Consider the following 21,765-nt stretch of genomic DNA (forward strand, 5'->3'; position numbering starts at 1 on the left):
GGCATCGTTTGCTTTGGTTAGCTGGTGACGCCCACCTGCACTTGCCACTTGGCAAAGATGAGGGAAAACCTCTCATTTCCCGCCCCTGTTCCATTGAGAGTTATGCGTGTGCGCTCTGATTGGTTGTTTCGAACAGCGCTGCTTGCCCAGCAGTAGTTACATTCCATGGCGCTGAGGAACAACAACTTTGGAGAATGCTGGTTAACTGACATCCCACACTACAGCGTTACTTTTCAACAACTTTGTATCTGTTTCTGGTTCAACTGGATGCCTGAACTAGCCGTTTGACAACACTATAAAGCTCTGGAGAGATCTTCTTTGACCGCTGGTAAGTTATATTTTTTCGTCTTTTTACACGCGTTCCCTTGCATTTTTTCTTCTGAAGCCACGAGAAAATGAATGCAAAGTCGTCAACACGCGTTGATGCTGCTAGAATGTCTTTCTGGACATGGCCAGCACACTACAAAATAGCTCGTGTGGATATTTTTGATTCAGTGTATCCATACGAGCTATTTTTCAATGAATCTCCGTTTGCGTGTGTTTCCCCCCTTCCCAGAGACGAAAAAAGTTACATCTGTAACGTTGTTTGAAAATGCCACGCGATTTGTAAATCTGCACGCCATAAAGGCCTACTTTTCCTCATCTTTCACGTAAATGATAAATGTACATAAATGAACTAGGCTAATATTTGATTGTATTTTTTTTTTTTAAAGTTTGGCTTTGGTTGAAAAGGTGGGAAAAAAACATCATGGCAACATTGCGACTGAACAAATGAATCTCAAACATATTTAAATGGTTTTGGACCCTTGGATTTGGCATGCTGATGCTGAGTCTCTCTTAACTAATTATTAATTCTCTCTTCAGAATTGTTGCAAAAGCTGTCAAGCATAATTTTATTGTTCAGCCTTTTTAGCAAACAAAATGTCATGTTAGTCATGTCGCTGAATATTTAGCAATTGGGTGTTTTAGAAGAAAATCCCTTATGTATTAATTTTTAATGACAACATCCTCAAGGTCTCCCTGTGTCTCCTGTTTCCTTTCAGGAGGAGGAAAGGGTTGCAGGTGTTTCCCTATATAGTGTGTGCCACACCACCACAGGGTACAGTGTGTCAGGGCCATGAAAGGGATTTAAAACCCCTTCTTTGCCTTTCAATGGTGGCCACAGGAGAGCTTAAAATGCATTTTGAATGAGTGCACTCCTGTGGTCCTTATCTAGCTAGGCCCAGCTTGCCTGGCTGATGGTCAGATTCACAAATATGGAAATCCCTGTCTTTTTATAAACATCGACCCTGAAAGACAGAGGGCTAGTGCAGTGTTTATGTTTAAACATTATGGCACACTTTTTCACTGATTACTAATGAGCACACGCGTGCAGACAGGCACTGTGCCCCTTAAAAATGGCCTAGATTTTGCTGCCAACCTCAAAGACCATCTGTCCAAAATAAACTGGCATTAGATTGGGAAACATCATGGAGCACGGGAGCCTCCTGGACAAGAGGGGAAAGACCCAAAAAAGCCCATATGAAAAGAAGCGGATAAGGCTTAATGGCCTAACCCTAGCTCTGAGCCATATGGGGCGTGATCTCCACAAGGCACAATAGCAATCATAATGACTCTTAGATTACCCAGTTCATTAGAGGGTCCAGCTGATAGCCAGGCGAGAGGCACAACACTGGATGGTCTTCCACCATGGTCCCAGATGCGTCTCTGGTTCCGTGCCAGGAGTTTGTTGTTGGCCATCTCTTTTTTTATCAATCGTGGTGCTCAGATGACAAGCCTCCAAGCATCTCCTAGGCAACTGTATCTGTTTGCTCTGGAACCAAACAGCATGTCACTGATGCTTTCTAATGAGCCATTCTTTGTCTGTTCTGACTTTGTCTGTTTGAGCAGAAACATGCGAGTCATGCAAGTAGTCATAGGTACAAGGAATGAAAATAGATTTAGTTAACACCTGGTTTCTCATAAATCCTTGCTGGTGATATATCAAAGAAATATTACCGAGTTAAAGAACCTAATGGTAAAGCCTTTGAAGCGTGAAGCTTTGAAATGACTGGATCCTCAGAAAATCATAGACAGTTGGGTAAACGATCATATCAAGATATTTTTGTTATATAAATATTGGAATTGTGTGCAAAAACATTGCCAGTGCCGTGTCCTCTTATTTTTGTCTTGTCAAAAAGGCTGACATCTCGGTGTTTCCCACAGAATTGAATTCTATTTGTGGTGTTATAGGTTTGCAGAATTAACTTGAACGCAACAGTTTTTAACAAATTAGCGCAGTGTGGTTATGATGCTAACCAGATTTAAGCACAATTTAGTACAACCTGGAAAATCATTGTGTGGTGCTCAGTGTTGATATTGTGGTGGTCCGCCACAAATAAGTCAATGTATGCGAAACACTGCATCTATTGGCTTGACTCTGAGCTGGAGTAAAGGCACAAAGGTTAGTCAGAGCGCCACACGGGTCAGTTAGTCAGATGAAAGTTTACCCAGCTTCCATCGTCACCTTTCCCTCCCCTTCCTCTCTGTCCTTTGCCCCACTACCCTATCCCATCTCTATCCCCCGGATTAACATACAACACGCCTGGTCTGGATGAACCTCAAAGCCCCAATGCTCTTTGTGTTTCTAAACCGGGTGAACCCACTATCCATTCACCTTGTCTCTCCTTGACCCAACCGGCCTCCTTGGTCAGTTAAGAGTAAACCTCTCTGAAAACATCAGGCTGGGCTTACCTTTGCACCGGTGGGACTTTAGTGGACTAGTGCTTGTCATTAGTCTAGGATGAGATAAGCTACCCCCAAGGCAAATACCAGGTCCAGGGGCCTCGTATGCTCTGCACAAAAATGATACCATTTGAAGTCAATATATCAGGCCTAGTGAAGATTAGTCTGATAGGTAGACATTTAGTGTGCTTCTCTAAAGGATTGGTTTAAATTGCAGCTCACCATTGAAGGTTGTGTTTGAGTTGCCTTGGTAATTGCAAAGGACAATTGGCGTGATGGTCTCCTTCACAGCCTAGTGCAGAGTTTAACATTTTAATTAGCTCTCCAAGGATGGTGGCAGGGAAAACTAAAAGACCATCAACATACCCTTTAGAATTCAAATCTTTAGAATCTGGGCCAAGTTCACTTGTACAGATGACCATAGTAAAGACCGAGTCTATTTTTACTATTCAGATGGCTAAAAAAGAGTGGAGCAAAGGTGATCTTACAGAATGGAAAAAAAAACAGTTCTCTGGTTAAGAAAACCGTCTGTTTCTATGGGTGTTAATCTTTGTATGTTTTAACACACTTTGGTGTCTTTGAGTTTTGAATGATGCACAGTGCCATGTTATTTAGAGTGATGAGATCATTGGCTGGCAAATGCATGCACGCTTGTACTCTTTGGCAGTCCGCCAGAGTCCTCTGCAGGTCCAGGCTTGATGACTAAGTAATACCCTTTAACTTCATTGGGCTGTCTTTCGCCAGAAGTGGCATTTATTAGGGTTGGTCATTAATTTTCAACAGTACTGCTCATATCCTAGTCTTGCAATTGTGCTAATAGACTATGCATTGACCAGGACACTCCAATCAAATGCACATCCAGCGCTGTGGGATCAGGTGTGGCTCTGCATGAACGATCCCCTCATCAGGGAATAGGATTGGCAGGTGGAGAGATTTGGTCAGCCACGCTCTGGTCTGTTAGAGGGGCTTCCCTTTGGGGGAGGAGAGGTGGCTGCGGGCTGAAGGATGCTTTATGGGCCGCCCAGGGTCTCAGGGACCCCACTAATCTTCAGAGCCTTTGTGGACCGTCTCGCTGATCGATGACAAGAGGACCCTAATGAAACTAACCGACAGGCCAATTAAGACCAGGGACAAAGAACTCATCAGCGACAAAAGGACTTGCATAATATTGTGTGTGCGGGGGGTATTCCCTCAGGGCAGAGTGTTTGGTGTGGGTGGGGGTGTTTAGGATGTGTCCCCACGTGCAGACCACTGGTGCCCACAAATACACACACAGACACACACACACACAGACACACACACACAGACAAATTTGTGTGTTTACATTTACACACGCTTGCATGCATGTGCCACGTGCCGCCTCTCCCGTGCAGGATGAGCGAAGGCGTCTCATTGGGGGAAGCCATGTCTGGGATGGATGTGATCCTCTTAGGCGATTAGGGCAGGCTGTAAGATGACCTGCGTGATGGAACATGTGGGCATCCCTCCTCTGTCTCTCTCTCTCTCCATCCTGTGTTTATTCTCCGGGCTACGCGCAGACATCTCCCAGGATGTAATTAAAGCCCCAAATCTACTGTGTTCATGCCGAGATTCATTATCGTGGGATTATTATATCAAACCACAGACCGTGCATCCGGCTTTGACGTGTACAATGGCAAGACGTTGGCAACCCCTGAAATTACTTTTCCACTGTTTTTGTTTGTTTGTTTATTTGGGTGTTGGTTTGTTACATTTCAAATAAGTCAGTGTTATATATCCTTAATACCTTATTGTTCTAGTTTTAAAAAGGGGCCTATTTCCACTGATACAATAATTCCACTTTTGCTTTTTTAATCTTTTGCTTTTTTTTCTTTTACGTCATGAACTTTGCATGAGTCATGGTCTTCCATGCTTATTGTACAGTTACACGGGAGGACAATTGTGCTAGGTCATGCACAAGCACAGATGCAACGATGAGCTGAGGCAGCCAGTGCCACGGGGACAGAGCTGCATCCTCCCCCCTCCATCAGCCTTCAGCAGCAAGATGATCATTACTGCCGTGGAAAATGTGCAGCCAGGGTGTCGTCATGCAGCAGAGCCATGGCTATTCTTTTTATGATGCTTAGGCACAATGCATGGATGGTGTCCGTGTGGAATTTCCACTTAATATGCCAGTGACTTCTGGAGAATGTGGCGCGGCCTCACCCTGGGGTCGGTGTCATGTCGTGCCCTTTCCCTCTCTCCTCCAGCCAAGTGGTGCAATAGTTGGGCACATAAAAACACGTTTTTGTTGTTTTCCTCTCGTTGACGTTGTTTCATCCCTCTGTTCCTGCCTTCAGCTGACATTTAGTGGACCGGCCCATCCGCTGTGCTGTCAAGCTCTTTGCCAAGAGGCTCAGATGCAGATCATTCTACAGAGGGAGTTTGCCCTTTCCGCACCATTGTTTCCCCCACAGTGCGCCACACTCAATTAAGTTTCATTGCGCTCTCTCTCTCTCTCACCCTCTCCTGCTCTCTCTTCCCTTCTGTGTCTTTCTCCTTCTCTTTTTCTTTTCTTCTCTCTCTTTTTTCTCCCCCCCCCCCCCCCGTTTCTTTCTCTCCATAGATCCCTTGTCTTGCCGCCCCCATCCTTTCTGTGGCATCTCCGCCAACAGAAGTATGCAGAAAAGGCGTATTGTGGTCTTATTCTCTCTACCCACCCCAAACTTTCCCAACACTGTTGTATTTTTCAAAGGGGGAGGCTCCTTTGTTGCTAAGAACTTGAGTCTGTCCATTGGCTGTACTGTTTAGGGCTTACGTGTGTGTCTGTGTGTGTGTGTAAGCAGGAGAGAGACTGGCCTGGTGGGGGGTGTAACAATGGGTGTATTGTGAGATGGCTTGGGCAGGATCAGGGGGTTTGAGCACCAAGCACAGCGGAGCTGCTTCATTAGGCAAGCCGCTGCTCCCTGCCCCCCACCCCTCCTCTATCCCTCGCTCACTCCCTCCCTCCCTCTCTCTCTCCCTCCCTCCCTCCCTCTCTCTCCCCATCTCCCGTTCTCTCGCCTGCTTGCTCACACACTCACACTCGCGTTCAGGACCATCGCTGCCCGCTTGGCCGGATGCTCAGCTGTCTCCTGCACTGTTCCGCTGCTGTGTCCTGCTCAGCGTGCCCTCTCCACACTAAACCCAGCCTCCAAGGGGATTCTATGCTCTGACCGGATTTTGTTTTCAAAATCAAGCAGGCTGGTATTGTGCTCTTTTGTTTTGTCCCATCCTTCTATAATCTGAACAGGACTCTTTTGTTCAGTGAGGTAGGTGTCATTTCCTGCTGTCATTGTCACTCCTCCTGGTATTTTACCAGTCTTTTGCATGGCAGAACGAGCATTTTTGCTTACATGGCATGCCTTGGCGTTGGTTTCCAATCTAAAAACAAACAAAAAAAACACATGCATAGTTTGGATAGCCCTGACAGAAGCATTTTATTGAAAGAATTTCAATGTAGCCGTTTGTGGGACGGATGAGAAAGCTATTGATTTGCAGTCTCTCTCAACTTCTTCGATTGCCAGTGACAATCAGTATGGATGCCCCGTCGCTGAAGTGAGAATTGAACTGAGCGTTTGTGCAGGACTGGGTGCACTCTGGTTTTTGTTTCCTCAGCTGGGGCTGTGTGCGTTGACGGGACAGCCTGAATCCTGCATGCTGGTCCACAGGGACGACGCAGCTTGCTCTGCTACACACACACACACACACACACACACACACACACACACACACACACACACACTGCTGTTGGGTGGCTGGGGGGATGAATATCAGGGTAATCCCTAACATCCTGTAAGAAGTCTGGGCTCAGGCCCATTCTCCCCCTGAGAACAGAAAGGCTCAGCCACTGACTCACTCCCAGATGTTTCACTCACCCAACTGAGGCTAATGGAGTGCTGCCGTCAGGGGACTCTATCCATATCCATGGTTAGTCATCAGCACATTTTCCTCTCAACAACAACAACAACAGTGTGTCTCTGCTCACAGCCTCATAGGCTTCATTGGCTTGGAAGGGACATTTGGCAACTCTGTTCTTTTTTTTAGGTATGCAGGCCACACCACTTTTAGTACTGTAATATGGAAAAGATTTGACTGTGTTGGCTTAGATGGATTAGATATGTAAATATCTTGAAGGCTATATCTGCTATGATGTTGACCACAGGATTTGTTTTCTGTTCCATTAGGCTATTTTCCTGACTTTTCTAGAAAGTGGCTTCCGGCTCTGGCTTTTTTTTCTTCTTCTTTTTAAGTGTTTTGTCTCTAGTTTCCTAACAGGACACTTGATTTGATGGATTCCAGATCAGGGCCTGTCTTCACAAAGCATCCTAAGACTAAAAGTAGTTCATAACTTAGGAGAACAAATTCAAGGAAAGAACTAGTTGTAACATAGGGACTCGTAATTGTTTTTGACTAAGTCAAAGTCCCTAAGCACAGAGTCTTTGAGAACTAAGAGTGAGTTGAAAAGACTCCTCACTAAGACCATCTCCCAAATGCAAAATGGCAGTTCAGTCATTCCATATTACAATGTTTTTAATTGCTGTACAGAATTATTTAAACGATAACGTCTTAGTCGTGAATGAGCAATTATGGAGTTCTTCTCAGACACTTTCTGTGGGCGTGTTCTGCTGTCAATTCCTAGCCAGTTGTACATTTATTTTCTTCATTTCTTAATTGAATGATTGATGCAACACATGCCTACCCATTGGCAGACCTGTCAATCATCAATAATCACCAAGGTTATTATTGTTCTCACTCTTAAATGTTAAAAGATAAAATGCTTTGTAAATATGGCCTCAGGTCTTTACACGTGATCTGTTTCCCAAGCTCAACCACTGTGAGGAAAAACAAGCATGACTACCCCACAAGATGAGTCAAACTCGACTCCACAAAATGTCCTGAAGGTAGTAGTGCATCCTCTGTGACCGAAAAGGCTAATAAAGTGTAGGCCTAGTGGTGGAGGAGCTGTGTGGAAGAGTGCACAGTGCTTAATATAGCTTGATTGCAGGCACTGGCATTGGCATGAGGGCAGGCACACTAATTAAGACTGACTATTGTTGAGAGAGAATAGCTAAAAGGGTTTTCGTCAGGACATGGCTAATGCCCTGTTCAGACGGCTCAGTCTTACCATGGGTACCTTTTTTCACTTCGTTCCCCCCCTGTTAAAACCAGTTTGTTTTGTCTGCAGCGCAACCATCACAATTTCTTTTTTAAGTGTAGTCTGGATGAAATCAACATGACCAATAACCGCTCTTTCTCTTTTGCCTGCAGAATGAAGAGGTGAACGTCTCGTGAGCTCAGCGATGGCAGTTCAGGCCGGGCTTCAGGTAAAGAACATAATACATTTCTCAAAGTGTTTTGCTTGACTTGTTCTCTGTGTGACAGATGTAGGGCTACAGTGCACGTGATGAATGATGGGGAGATTTATGAGTCAGCATTTCCCCCCCCCACTGGTAACCTTTATTGGCAATGATTTATGGTTATTTGAAACTAAACTGAGATGCAGCTTCAAAGTTGGTCCAAATGTCAGCACCTTGGTGTGGAGCGGGGGAGTAATGTGGCTGACATTCTGCAATGCACCTGTGCTTTTGTTATATAACATCTTATTACGCATCATGTGAAGCATATAAAGTTATATGGAAAATGCAACGCCTGAGGCTGTACTCTTGGTGTTCACATGTATTGTATGCTAATGAAACCCTTGTTCTTTCAGCAGCTTGCACACATGACTAATCAGTAGGCAAAACTGTGCACAATGTTCCCGGACAGTCATGCAACACATTTCATGACCTTCAAAGGCCGCCATCATTTTTAGTCTCTTTAGACTTTATATTTTGTAACTGTGGAAGTCAGAGGAGCTTCCGATCCAGAGCTGAGTGGTCCAGGTGGTCTTCATGGTCACTCAAGGGCAGGGGGCATTTGACAGACGACCACCCTCAGGTAAATTATAGGATCAAAGGTGGACTAGGATGAGTGGAGGCTTTAGGAAGTTAGGCAGCATAAGCTACAAGGAAGATCTTGTCTGTCATGCAAATGTCTTTCCCACAGATGGTCAGCTGAAGCTGTTATCCACCATGACGAGCGATTTCGTGAACGCAAGAAGGGAATTCCTTCCGATTCCCATGTTACAGAGCCAAGCTTCTGTTTTGACACGGTTGTAAAGAAGTTTTAGACTTCGTTCAGCTGAAACTTAGTTTCTTGTCCACACACGGCCTGCATCTGGTCAGGTGATGGGCTCCCACTGTAATCTGCCGTGGTATGGTAATCAGGCGTGCCTGTGTAAGCCCTCACTCCTTCCACTCCATTTTGTATTTTCATGTCTAATTAGCTGACCTTTGTGCAAGAGAGGGAAACAGTACATATGTGTCGGATTTGCCTGGAGCCAGTGGCTCACGCTCTCTCTCTCTCTCTCTCTCTCTCTCTCTCTCTCTCTCTCTCTCTCTCTGCCCTTGTTCCTCCCTCTTTCGCTCTCTCTTCTGGGGATCATGGTTACATGCGTGGGAGTCACGGGAAACATGTGCAGAAGCAAGCAAAGAGGTCATGTGATCTCCCTGAGAACCCCATCCAGTTCACTGCGTCTGATTTGACAGAGGAAAAGGAGAGGGGGCTTTCAATTGCCATGAACAGACGTGGTTTTGAGCTTTGTGCTATGACAAACAAAGTCATTCTAATGAGAAACTTCCTCTAATATCCTCTCCATCTTCAGGCTACCACAGCAGTGGGGGGGTTTGGGGGTGGGGGCCGCAGCGATCCACACTGATGTGTAATTTGATACCCCCCAGACAATAAGCAAACCCTCCATTCTTTTTGGGCAGAAGAGGTCAGAAAAGCAGGTCATGGAAACATTCCTGTGTGTGACCAGTGCTTCGTTTGTGTTGGGATGCGCTTGTTCAGCTCTCTGTTTAAAGAACCCTCCTTGCCCCCTTGACCTCTCAAAGCCAGTGTGCACGAAAATTCAACCCCCACCAAACAGAGGTTTACTCATTTTTGCAGAGGCAATATAGGATGGCTCATTACCCTGTTTCGAGCCCACTGCCTTTGTATTTTGGTGGATAATTTTCCTGTTTCCAGTTTTCCTGGGCTCTTAATATTAGGGCAAACAAAACCAATCATTGTCATCAAGAATCATCCGGTTTCACCCCAACTGGAAGTGATCTCGTGCCCTTGTGTCTTTCATAGTGCTCAAGTTCAAAACAGGAAAGGGAATATGTGCAGCCTCCATGTGAGGGGCCCATTGTTGGACAGACAGGGAGGCTTGTGTGTGTGTGTGTGTGTGTGTGTGTGAGTGAGCGCTGCGCTGCTGCTGCACTGGGCCGGGGAGATAAATCTGACACGACTCTGGGAGCGGACAGCCGCAGCCAGCCTCCCTGGACGGGATGAGAGGCGTGCTCCAGGCACTCTCACCCACCGTGAAAGAACCCCTTACAGTCCAACCAAGCTCGCCCAGCTTTGCCTGATATGTGGAATATCAGTTGGCACTCTCATTTGGCCTGACTTCTAAACGGGCGAGTTATATTACTTCATTATACCCTCTTTGTCACCAGAGCAGCAAGCTGACCTTTTTGTTACTGTGGGGGAAAGATGGGCTTTCATCCTGAGAGTTTCACTCTTGTCGTTTCCTTGTAGCCCACAGTGAGGTGGTTTTGAGGAGGGTGTTCTAGTTGCAGTGAGGGAGCTGGCTGTGGGTCTCCGTCCCAGTCGCCTGTGTGGGCTGTGGAGCATGTCCTGATATTCCCACTTGCTTCCAGCTCCCTCTGGATATTCTCAGTGCAAATCAGCCCTGACAGGGCACCGTAAAGGCAGTGCAGTGTTGCCCTTTGACCCAATCATCTCCCTCCACATCCCAGGTCCCGTGCCTCAACATGTCTATTTAGAGCCTTCCACGGCTGTGTTAAGGTTGTGAACAAGTCACAAGTAGAAGCGGAGAGGTTTTAAATGGCATGGTATTTGGTTGGATTAATCCTAGGGATACAAATGAGGCGTAGACCTGCATTTTGATAAATAGGCTTATGGGTGAGGTAAACATGCAGTCCGTGTTTCAATGTTCCAAAAGGTTGATATTTCAACATCCATTCGAATGACCCCTCCCATCCAGGCTCCTAAAGCACAGTCAGTGCGGTTACATGCAAACAAACAATCCGATTTCAGTCTGATTATACTCTTTACTCATGCAAATTGTGTAATTGGATTGAAATCGGAATAAATAACTTAAATATTAATTTTCAATCTGATTACATCTGTCACGTAACCAATAGATAGATACTTTATTGATCCCCAGGGGAAATTCAAGTATAATAATTCAATAGTATACTGATAATATGTGGTGCTTTAATCAGAATGTTCTACACAAATAACTGCACTGGGTGTTGATTGGCTAGGGTGGTCTGTGGCCGAGCCACTATGTTTGTTTACCCCTCACAGAGCCAGGACTGTGTATGAACACTGGAGTTTGTCCTCAGCATGAATACTGAACAGAGAGCTGGAAGACTGAAGAGCAATTCACAGAACTTGACAAAGTGAATGGGAATCAACTGAAACCGTAATTTCAACCTTATGGTATTGAGGGCACCTGTGAGAAAATGCATCTGAATGACTAGCAAGCTTACGTTTGGTATTCTAATACCAGAAAATCTTGTTTGTGGCCTCAGAGAAGGCATGCAAAGCTTTTAATCTGTCCCTAAGGCTCTCAAATATGAGGTTGCTTCAAGGAAGAACACTTATTTGCATTGTGAAACTGCTTACTAGCAATTAACCTGCTCAGCCACCAAAGACTGTGAATTATAGCCCTGCTGATTGGTTTCTAAAACTAGTTTTGTGTTGGTTTCAACAAAATCCTACTTCATCTTCAACCTCTCCCGCACGCTCCTATCTCCTAGATGGGGCTCGACTTCACTGAACACTTTCCTATGAAATTGGTTGAGGTATTTATTGCTTATACAAACAAACAGTTGAAGATTTAGTTTCCAGGCGGGTATTCCAAGTACGTGGTTTAGTGACAAACCTGGGTAAGTTAGCTCAGAGTAAGGGGTAAACCTCCTAATAGAAGAGCTGTATGGCTTCATTCTCTTAACAAAACAATGCCATAGGGCTCTTGTTGTACGAGGTTTACCACTTACTCGGAGTTAACTTACCCAGGTTTGTTACTAAACCACGTACTTGGAATACCCCCCAGGTTCATTGTTCAGCTAGTTACGTCAGCTATGAGGTTGTGCTGTGCCATTTTGTTAATGAATTCAAATCAGCTTGGACACAAGACAAAGACCATTTTGTGTGATATTTGCACAAACTCGTTGACTTTCTCTCCATCTCCGTCCGGCACTTTCATTTAGTCTCACACACGCTCACTGTGTTTATGTGGTTTTCTTTCCCTGCAGTCGTGGTTTGAGAGGTTCGACTCTCCCGTCCAGAGACCGCATAGTCCCCTGACCGGGCGCCATGGCCCTGGTCTGGCAGACGTTAACCAGTTCGACCAGTGGCTGGCTGTGCGGCACGAGGCCACCCTGGTGCCCATGCAAGAGGACCTGGCCATATGGCTGACCGGCATGCTGGGTATGTCTCCTCCTCAGCAGTGTTCCTCTGGTCAAGTGCCTATTTAATATCTTTGGCCTGTTTATAAAAACATGACAGGTTTTTCAATTGTCAGCTGTTCAGTTGTGATCGTAGATATGACCCTTGGACTGCTGATGGGTCAGTTTTTGGTTCTTGTAGCTCATTTGTTCACACTAAAGAACCACTTGCATAAGTCCAACAGTTTCATTTACTTGCTATTTCTCAAAAGTGAATCAACAGTTTGGTGATTTCTAAAGCCATGCCATCTTGAATTCCAGTTTTCTTCTTGTTGTATCAAGTGTTGCATTTCAAAGAGTGCAGATTTCTAAGCCAAGCCAAACCAAACCAAACCCCAGACACTTTGCTGCTTCCTAGCCAAATTTGCATTCTGTTTGTACAGCTGCGTCTGGAGCCTTAGTATCGTATCAGTCTATCGGTAGGGTGGGAGAAGTTCACATTCACACAGCCTGGGGCTCCTAAGATGCCACAGAAGTAGGAGGATGGGACTCTGTTTCTTCATTTTTAACAAAAGAGAAATTCGAGCCAGCTTTTTTTATTAGTGGCATTGAGGGTAAGGGGAGAAGACCCTATTATGGGAAGGATGTAAACAATTGAGGGTGTTTCTTCTGGAGAGAATTGACTCTGGCTGAATGCTGGCCTCTAAATATAGGCTGGTGAAATTCAGCATACCAAAAAAAAGGTAGACTGAAAGGCAAGCCATCCGTAACTTTAGATTTCCCCAGGGGCTCAGCCGGACGTGGAGCTATAATTTGCACCCCAGCAAAATTTCAATATATTGTTGAATTTGACCTGTCTGTCTTTGTTTCTCCTCTTGTCAATCTTAATTTTATTTTTTTCTCTCTCCATTTTGCCCTCTTTTTCACCTCCCACATTAAATCCTTTACACACACACACACACACACACACACACACACACACACACACACACACACACACACACACATACCACATAACGTTACATCCACACGCACTCATCCTCTCTCTCTCACACACACACACACAGGAGATGAGGTGCGCGCAGAGCACTTCATGGAGGAGCTGCAGAATGGTGTGAAGCTGTGCCGCTTGATCGGAGCGCTTCAGACCAAAATCTGCCAGAGCTGCCCCTCGGACAAGTGGCAGGTGAGATAAAGGCACCGCTGGGGGAGAGGTGGTGCTGGGGGAGCGGGGGGGGGGGGCCGGTGAGGGGCCACCCTGTGGCCAACAATCGCTCATCTGAAGTGCCTTTGTGTGCTCTGTGAGCTCACTCATTCACATCTCTCTTTTTACGCCTCTCTCTCTTTGTGCCCTTTGCAGCACTTTCCCATGAAGAAGGTGCCATTCAAGGCGGTCGCCTCTCCTGGGTCCTTTTTCGCCCGCGACAACACGGCCAACTTCCTGAGCTGGTGCCGCCAGATCGGAGTGGACGAGACCTACATGTTTGAGTCTGAGGGCCTAGGTGAGGGGGGGGATTTTAGTTTTAGGGGAAGTTTTGTCCCAAAAGGAGCATAAAATTGGTCCTTGTGCATTTTAAAAATTAGGTTCTTTCATACTGATATGGGAAGTGTCAATTAAATGAAAAGTCATATTAGTGCCTGTTCAAAAGAAGTCATTGTTTGCCTCTTATTTGGGTGAAATTGGTATAGCATTTCAGTTTTAATCTTCGTTGTGACCCTTCTAGCTGTCAGACAGAGAGGATAGTTTTAGCATGTTGCGTTGCCCATGGAAACAGCAACCATGTGTGTGGAAGCAATCCTTGAGTCGATTCCTAGCACAAAGCTCCATTTATCCCTAATTCATCCAAGAACTCGTATAGCCAGACCGATGGCTCCAGCTTTAGGTGACCTGCTCACTGAAAGGATCTGACCTGAAAAACAGCCTTGAATGCTTTTCCACGACAGATTAGTGTGCAAATATTGGGCGGACCCTCAGTATTCAGGCCAAAGGCCCAGCATGAACCCCACCGCTGTGCCAGCAGAGCAAACTCTATGGCATGAACGCGGTCAGACTGAAAGTCAACGCTAAGAGCATGGAGAGTCCGAACCGTACCTGGCCCGTCTTCAGATTTCATGCCAGACCTCATGGTGCTCTGGTATAATCTGAGAAATTCTTATGAAATAAACACTCAGCAGATTTTATATAACATGGCAATATGAGTTACAGACAGGAAAAGATGTTAAATTCCTTATGCTATTGGTTGGGGACTTCTCACAGCAGCCTATTAATGACCAAGCCTAATTATAATACTATGTTCAACATGGTGTACTATACACCACAAAATATGACATTTTGTATGTTTGTCATTTTTTCCCTTTATCTATATTTTGTTATGTATGTTTTATGGTTTATGGTCTTTATGTATTTTAAAGTTGATAAAGTAATTATTTGGTCTGAGCAAAACGATGTGAGGTATAAAGGTTTCTTTGGCTCTTTTAAATTCATTCGACCCTTAAGTGATCGAAATATCATAAACTATGTTTTATTCCAGCAGCCATATAGTCTAAAGGTAAACATCTCTGGCAGTCACTAGATTAGTTGGATAGGGCACCACTCAGGTTTATGTGTTCTTGTCAGTGCCGTCGGCTGAGCTAATTAACATGCTCTAATTGGAGTAGTAATCAGTTCAAAGGAGCATGGTGCTAAAGGTAAAGCCTGCATTGCCAGCGTGTGCTGTGGCAGGTCGTACACTGAAGAACCACATGTCATTGGCATTAGTTTAATCCAAAACCAAGTGGCTTCTTGGGATCCATTGTGCAGACCAATTAACCAAAGTGCATTGTGCCATCACCATGGCCACCAGAGAATAAGAGGCTTGCCCACCTGATCCCCAGTGTTGCAACAAAACAAAATTATACCATGAAGATATGGATAATTATACTAACAGGGTTAAATTGGGTATTCTATTGAAATGGCCTGAATTGCTCCAGAATGGATAAATCTGGGTAAACATTACTTAAATGCAAATTGCCTATAATTGCTCTTCATTTTCCTCTGTAGTTCTGCATAAGAATCCTCGGCAGGTATGCCTGTGTCTACTGGAGATTGGCCGAATCGTATCCAAGTAAGTGGTGAAGTTCTGCAACAGAGCGTAGGGCTGGGCACCAGGGTGGGTAGTCGGATAATCTTGTGATTTATTTTTTTAAGAGTGGGTTCGGCAAAAGGTCTGAAAGCTTGGGGCTGTAGTCTTTAACCGCAGAATTGGGATGGGCAAGCGGGGGTGGGGCTTAAAATGTGTGCTTTGCCTGTCCAGAATGTGCACCAGATAATTCTACTGTAAGTATCACTTAATCGGTAAATTCTAAGAGGATTCTAGGGGTGAATCTGTAGTCATCTGTGGTTCTAGAGCTATTTTCTTTTTTTTTTTTTTTTTTGAAGTCTTCCCTCATTCCATGAGAATAGTTTTGCATGTGGCATGCAGTTCAGAGATGTGGTTAAGTGATACATCACTCCTTATCTCCCTCATCTCTGATGTTCTCACAGGTATGGAGTGGAGCCGCCGGTTCTCGTGAAACTGGAGAAAGAGATTGAACTGGAGGAAACTCTGCTGATGACGGGAGAACCAGCCCCTGCTGTCAAAACCTTCACCGTCTGCTGTCAGCACGGCAGCCTTTACCAAGGCGTGAGTATGACGCCCCTGCCCCCCTACACACACACACACACACACACACACCTCACAGCCCTACCAAACCACACCTGAGTGAGACATGGAGCCGATAGATGGTAGATCCTCTGGGACAAGCTGAGGCACATGGGATCATTGTGTTTGCATTGTGTTTTTGAAACGTGACATGAGGAGGAGAGGTAGATAGAATGGCCTGTGGTACTCTCCTCTTCCCACAACTGGCCCTTCTTGAAACGTCAGTAAGAGGAGATGGCCCCTCATTGTTTGTTTGTGGTTGCGGGGCCTGACTGTTTAGTTGTTTGTTTTCCTCAGTCTCTCTCTCCCTCTCTCCGTTCTCTCTCTGTTGGTTGCTGGTAAACAGTCCCCCATTTCCTTGAGATGCGCTGAGTTCCTGTGACGGCGCGTGGCGTGGTGTCGGGGCCCATGGCCCGCGGGGCCCGCTGCGTTAGCCGCCTTCGCTCAGTATCAATAAACACACTGTCCCCTCTCCCAGAGCTCCGTCAGCATGACCCACATAGCTCGTCCTTGAAGTGCTAAGGCACACACACACACACACACACACACACACACACACACACACACACCCTCACGAGATGCTGAGTCGGCCTGGCTCTGCTTCTGACTTTCTTGAACCCAAACAACACCCATCCCCCTGGTGCATTATTCTCACGCTGCCCCTGCCCCTCTTGACTTCAGATCATTTCATCAGTGTTCAGGCTCACTTATGTGCCCTCGTGTCCCCACACCCTTCCCTCCTCTCTCCTGCAGGACCATGACATGAGCGACGACCCCCCCTGTAACTGTGCCCAGAGAGTGTCCATCGAGTATCTCTCGGAGGGCCGTTACCGACTCGGAGACAAGATCCTCTTCATCAGGGTGAGTTGCTCAACCCCCACCACACACACGCACGCTCTCTCTTGCTCTCTCTCTCTCTCTCTCTCTCTCTCTCTCTCTCTCTCTCTCTCTCTCTCTCTCTCTCCCCCCCCCCCGCTCTTCTGCTTGAGAGCAATACCATCTGTGAAGACGAGCTGGGCCTTCGCAGCTGTTCCTGCCGCATTCACTGGACCAGAGCAGCGTGAGGAGAGCCAGCGTTCTGTCCATCACGCTGGAACACAAGAGGCGTAGCGCATTCTGCGTCTCGTGCAGTGCCACGTTTTTTTCCACCTCACACTTACCAGAAAAGTACAATCACCATCTCGCCATTTGCTATTTCTCGTAATCACACTCGGTCCTCCTGTTTACTGGTCCGTTTGCTGACTGACTCACTAGAAAATGCTGATTATTGACAACAGGAATGATGATCTCAAATGACTCTGTTGGCTGGATGAAAGCAGTGGAGAATCTCTGCCTGTAATGCAAGTCTGAGCTCCTCTAATACAGTTTACCAAAAAAATGCTGAGAGTCTAAATGAACGGCCGGCGATGCGATTCAGCCGGCAATCCCATTCACAACCATCCGCTAATCCAGCCCTTCTCACTGGGAGCTCTTGGAACGCACGTGGGTTTTGGTTTAAAGAGTGCCAATCAGGTCCTCAGCCAACACGTCGGCGCCCACGCGGTTCCAGTGTACGATGCGCATGTGCGCACACACACACACACACACACACACACACACACACACACACACACACTCACACTCACCTTAGATCCCACCACACGTGCTGGTGCTGTACACGGATAATGATATGATATATCATGTTGGTCTAATCACGTTCACCACGTTCACCCCTAGTCTGTCCGAACGTCCACTCTGGCCAGCTGTGGTTTTCATACTCACCTAGGCATGGCTGTGAAACTGTGTTGTTTTGCACAGCGAGTGACAAGTGCACAGATGGGGGTCTAAGCTGTGTGTGTCCAAATAGAGATTCCCGCCGCACTGAGGCATTAACAAAGCCTAGAGTCAAGGTTACATAATCAATTACATCAGCAGCCAATAGGATAGGCAAGCTGTCTATATGGGTATGTATTTAACAGGACATGAATCTAAAGATAGTTTTCACTCACAGATGGATACGGTAATCAACCTCATTTAAGTTGGAACATTTTACTTACAGACTCATGCCCTGTGTGTTGAATTAATGTGATTATGTAATGTTTGGCAGGTGCACATGTCTCCATACGTTTGTAGTGTAGTGTTAGTGACAGGATTATGAGCTGACACATTATCTAGTTAAATGAATTAATTTGGTTATGTAATTGGAAATATAGATATAGATTATATAATGCATGATCCAATATAGTACTTTTTTTGAAAGGTAGATGGAATGATTAATTTACATTGACAGTTTAAAACCAGATGGTTGGTTATCTATTGCCATTTTTAAATTAAAAATGTTTTTTTTTTTTTTTTAGGTTAAACGATGGTTGAAGTGTTACTGATTTCCCCTTATTTATTGCTTTTAATTCAGGTTAAATGACAACTCCGGTCTACTGCACAAAGTCCTTTTTTTATAACCTTTCTGTTAACTTACAAAGTTAAAATTACTTTACTCCCAAGGCTATCGCTATATGCTATTTCGTTGTAAATGCATATTCTGGTTTTACTAACGTCATTTTTGTCCTAACGTCAAATTTGTTGTCATCATCCAAAAATACACCCTAGGCTGTTCTTAGAGCAGAGTTGCCCTTTAAGATGGGGATGATTGAGAGATGAGTTGCTTGAGTTAAAGGTCAAGAGAAGCCTGGGTTTGTTTACTCCAGTTCTTTACTGGTTTGTTGCCCCTTATTCATTGCTTTTAATTCGGGCTAAGATGGAGATGATTGAAAAGCCTTGAAATTGACGTTGGCCCAACTGGACTCAGTTCCTGGTGTTTACATAAGATCTGGTGTTATGTAACTTGAGTGATCTTTCTTTTCTTCTCTTCTGTCCTCCGCCTCTCTCCCTCCTCTCTGGCCCCTCTCTGGTCCCCCTTTCTCCACTCCCTCTCCCTCTTACTCCCTCGCTCACACAGATGCTCCACGGGAAGCATGTGATGGTGCGGGTGGGCGGGGGCTGGGACACGCTCAAGGGCTTCCTGCTCAAGAACGACCCGGGCCGCGTGCTGCAGTTCACCACCCTGGAGCAGAAGATCCTGGCCTACCAGAAGGGGCCACCAGGCCCGGCCCTGACCACTCAGCAGGTCCAGCCTCCCACCATGGACCCTCTGGCCGCCGTCACGCTCTCCGACGCGTCGTCCACCACCTCCTCTTCCTCGGCCTCGTCTTCCTGCTCGTCGTCGGCGGCGACCTCGAAGGCCCCGACGCCCGGGCACTGCACGCCGCGCTCCTACGCCGCGTCCCCGGCGTCCACTCCCACCTTGCCGAGGAAGGCGCCGGTCCCCAAAAAAGTCTTCCAGGCGACTCCGTCATCGCCGAAGAGAACCCCGCAGTCTCCAGCGCTCGTCCCCAAGAAAGCGGCCGCGCCTCAGCTGCCTCCATCTACGCCTGTGCCGTCCGGCGGAGTGGCCACACGGAAGGTCCCCGCCTCCTCCAAGCTGAAGCTCCGCCAGGCGCCCAACGGGACCCCACCGGTGCCTCGCAGCCCCGTCTGCGCCGAGCCCACCCTCAAGCACCCCAAATCGGCCCCGGTGACGCGCCGGGCCGCCGTGCTGAACCAGCGACCCGGGACTGGCCAGAAGGACGGGAAGCCTCCGGTGGCCCCCCTGCGCTCGCGTCTGGACCAGCGCCGCGGCTCGTCCCCCGTGTCACGGCTCCGCCTGGACGGGCGCGCACGCCGGCCCCTCTCGCCGCGGCCCATCACCTCTCGGCCCGCCAGCCCGGCCAGCTGCGCCTCCTACGACTCCAAGTCCTCCTCGTCCCCCGCCCCGCGGCCCAGAGCGCAGACCCCTACCTCACGGACTCGCATCCCCGCGGCCCGACCCTCCCCGCTGACCAAGGCCAAAGAACCCGCCGGCAAGAGCCCGGCCTCGTCCCGGCCCGGGACCCCTGTCCTAGCTGCTGTAGCTCGCCCGACCCCCTCCAGGCAGACGCCGGTCAACTCGCCCCGACTGCCTGTCAGAAAGCAGCCTCTGGCCAGCCAGCCTGCTCAGAAGCCCGAAGCCCAGCAAAACGCAGCGGTCAAACCAGGCCTCAAAACGCCCCCCGTCTCCCAGAAGGTCACACAGCGGACTAGGCCAGTGAAGAAGGAGGAGCCGTACTTTGAGATGAACAGCAGGAGGAGGCAGCAGCAGAAGTGCTAAGCGTCAGCACAATCTCAGCACAGGCAGACTCCTCCTCTGGCTTCATGGGAATCCTTAAGATTAGCCGACCAGGTAGTGAACAAGCACTTGTGAGACACAGAGGTGTTTTCTCACGCTCACACTACATTACCAACTTTTGAAGCGACATTGTCTGTCTGTCTGTCTGTCTGTCTGTCCATTTGATTTTATATTTGTGTTTAATTTATTTTGTTATGATTTTATTTGTGCCATTATCAAAAGGGTCAAAGAGGTAAAACCTCTGCATTGTTTGGACATAATCTTTACCAAGTGCAGGAGTGGGAATGCATGAACACAAAACATCTGATTTTTATATCAAAAGCACAATCACCGTAACTTTCACAAGACCTTAACATTCCACTGAGATCTGTTACTGCAAGGACATCAGAGACTGCTAGAGACTGTTTTTGTAGGTATGTGCGTATGCTAGTGAGCAACCACCCTAAACGGCTTTGGCTGTCCTTGTATGCATTTTTTACAACTTCTCTCAACCCGACTGTTTCAAAATGGAAATCAAGTCCAGCCAGGAATATACCCTGCTCAGTGGTTGTGTAAAACGTTACGACACTATCAGAAGCAATACTCAAATCCATGGTTGGTGAGCAACGAACTTGACTCTAGTCCATGGTCACAAAAACGTTTTATACATGCCAAAGACTTCATGAATCAAATCTGTATTTTTAAACTATTTGGTGTTGACTCAATATTTCCCTGTCAACAGTATGTACTAGCCTATCTCTACTGGTCTTCCTGTCAGTGACTTTGCTAACGTGTTTTTGCTAGAGTGAGTAGGAAGTTCATGGTGTGCCTTTTTTCCAAATGGTAGAAGAGGGGATTGTAGAGTGTTTCCAGGGGGTGATTGGGTGAGATGGGACCTTTTTTAACCTACAAACATGTTACGATGTCAGTTGTCTTGTCAGTAGCCAAAACTAATCCTCACAAAGTAGCCTACCTTGATGGATCATTTTAACCTTTTCTACGTAAAATGTATAAGCTTGGCTTGATAGCAAACGTGGTCATGAGTGGTGGGATTGATATCCATAGAGTACTTTTGTGTATGTTTTATATATGAAGCTCTTTGTCATATTTGCAGTTGGTCAAGTTTGTTTGTCTGTGAGGTAGTATTAAAGCTAAGGATGAAAGTGGCACAAAACGGAAGCATTCATCAGCATTTGAAGACCGCAGGACTGGTTTACTTTTATTGAGGACATAACTACTGATTTGACATATTAAAAGTTTAACAAATAGCCTACATGGATAGGATCCGTTCATGCCAAACGCTAATAAATATATATCGTCCAGTATCACAGAGCTGAAATTTATTTATGAAACTGATTTCTCAAGATCTTTATTTTTAATTTTCTTGTTTCTATCTGTGGTGTGTGTGTGTGTGTGTGTGTGTGTGTGTGTGTGTGTGTGTGTGTGTGTGTGTGTGTGTGTGTGTGTGTGTGTGTGTGTGTGTGTGTGTGTGTGTGTGTGTGTGTGTGTGTGTGTGTGTGTGTGTGTGTGTGTGTGTGTGTGTGTGTGTGTGTGTGTGTGTGTGTGTGTGTGTGTGTGTGTGTGTGTGTGTGTGTGTGTGTGTGTGTGTGTGTGTGTGTGTGTGTGTGTGTGTGTGTGTGTGTGTGTGTGTGTGTGTGTGTGTGTGTGGGTGGGTGTGTGGGTGTGTGGAAGTTGACTG

At 46.5% G+C, this 21,765-nt stretch overlaps 1 protein-coding gene across 1 annotated transcript; it reads left to right on the plus strand.

The window, feature by feature from the left end:
* Positions 1 to 181: 181 nt before the first annotated feature.
* On the plus strand, positions 182 to 21,521 carry gas2l3 (growth arrest-specific 2 like 3). The gene is made up of 9 exons (XM_076296446.1): positions 182 to 328; positions 7,993 to 8,048; positions 12,096 to 12,270; positions 13,295 to 13,413; positions 13,588 to 13,729; positions 15,268 to 15,331; positions 15,751 to 15,889; positions 16,661 to 16,768; positions 18,843 to 21,521. The coding sequence occupies exons 2-9, from the start codon at positions 8,025 to 8,027 to the stop codon at positions 20,067 to 20,069; spliced, it is 1,998 nt and encodes a 665-aa protein (XP_076152561.1). The 5' UTR covers positions 182 to 328; positions 7,993 to 8,024; the 3' UTR covers positions 20,070 to 21,521.
* The last annotated feature ends 244 nt before the right edge of the window (positions 21,522 to 21,765 follow it).

This window comes from Alosa pseudoharengus, unplaced genomic scaffold, assembly GCF_046254945.1.
Source record: "Alosa pseudoharengus isolate Yale_2024_CS ecotype anadromous, Long Island Sound unplaced genomic scaffold, YU_APseudo_1.1 YU_APseudo_1.1_scf_20, whole genome shotgun sequence".
NCBI lineage: Eukaryota > Metazoa > Chordata > Actinopteri > Clupeiformes > Clupeidae > Alosa > Alosa pseudoharengus.

Excerpts from the sequence above, each read along its gene's own strand:
- gas2l3 (XM_076296446.1), top strand. The coding sequence starts at position 8,025 with ATGGCAGTTCAGGCCGGGCTTCAG. Across the intron at positions 13,414-13,587 it reads GCCCCTCGGACAAGTGGCAG|CACTTTCCCATGAAGAAGGT; the intron begins GTGAGATAAAGG and ends TGCCCTTTGCAG. Across the intron at positions 13,730-15,267 it reads GTTTGAGTCTGAGGGCCTAG|TTCTGCATAAGAATCCTCGG; the intron begins GTGAGGGGGGGG and ends TTTCCTCTGTAG.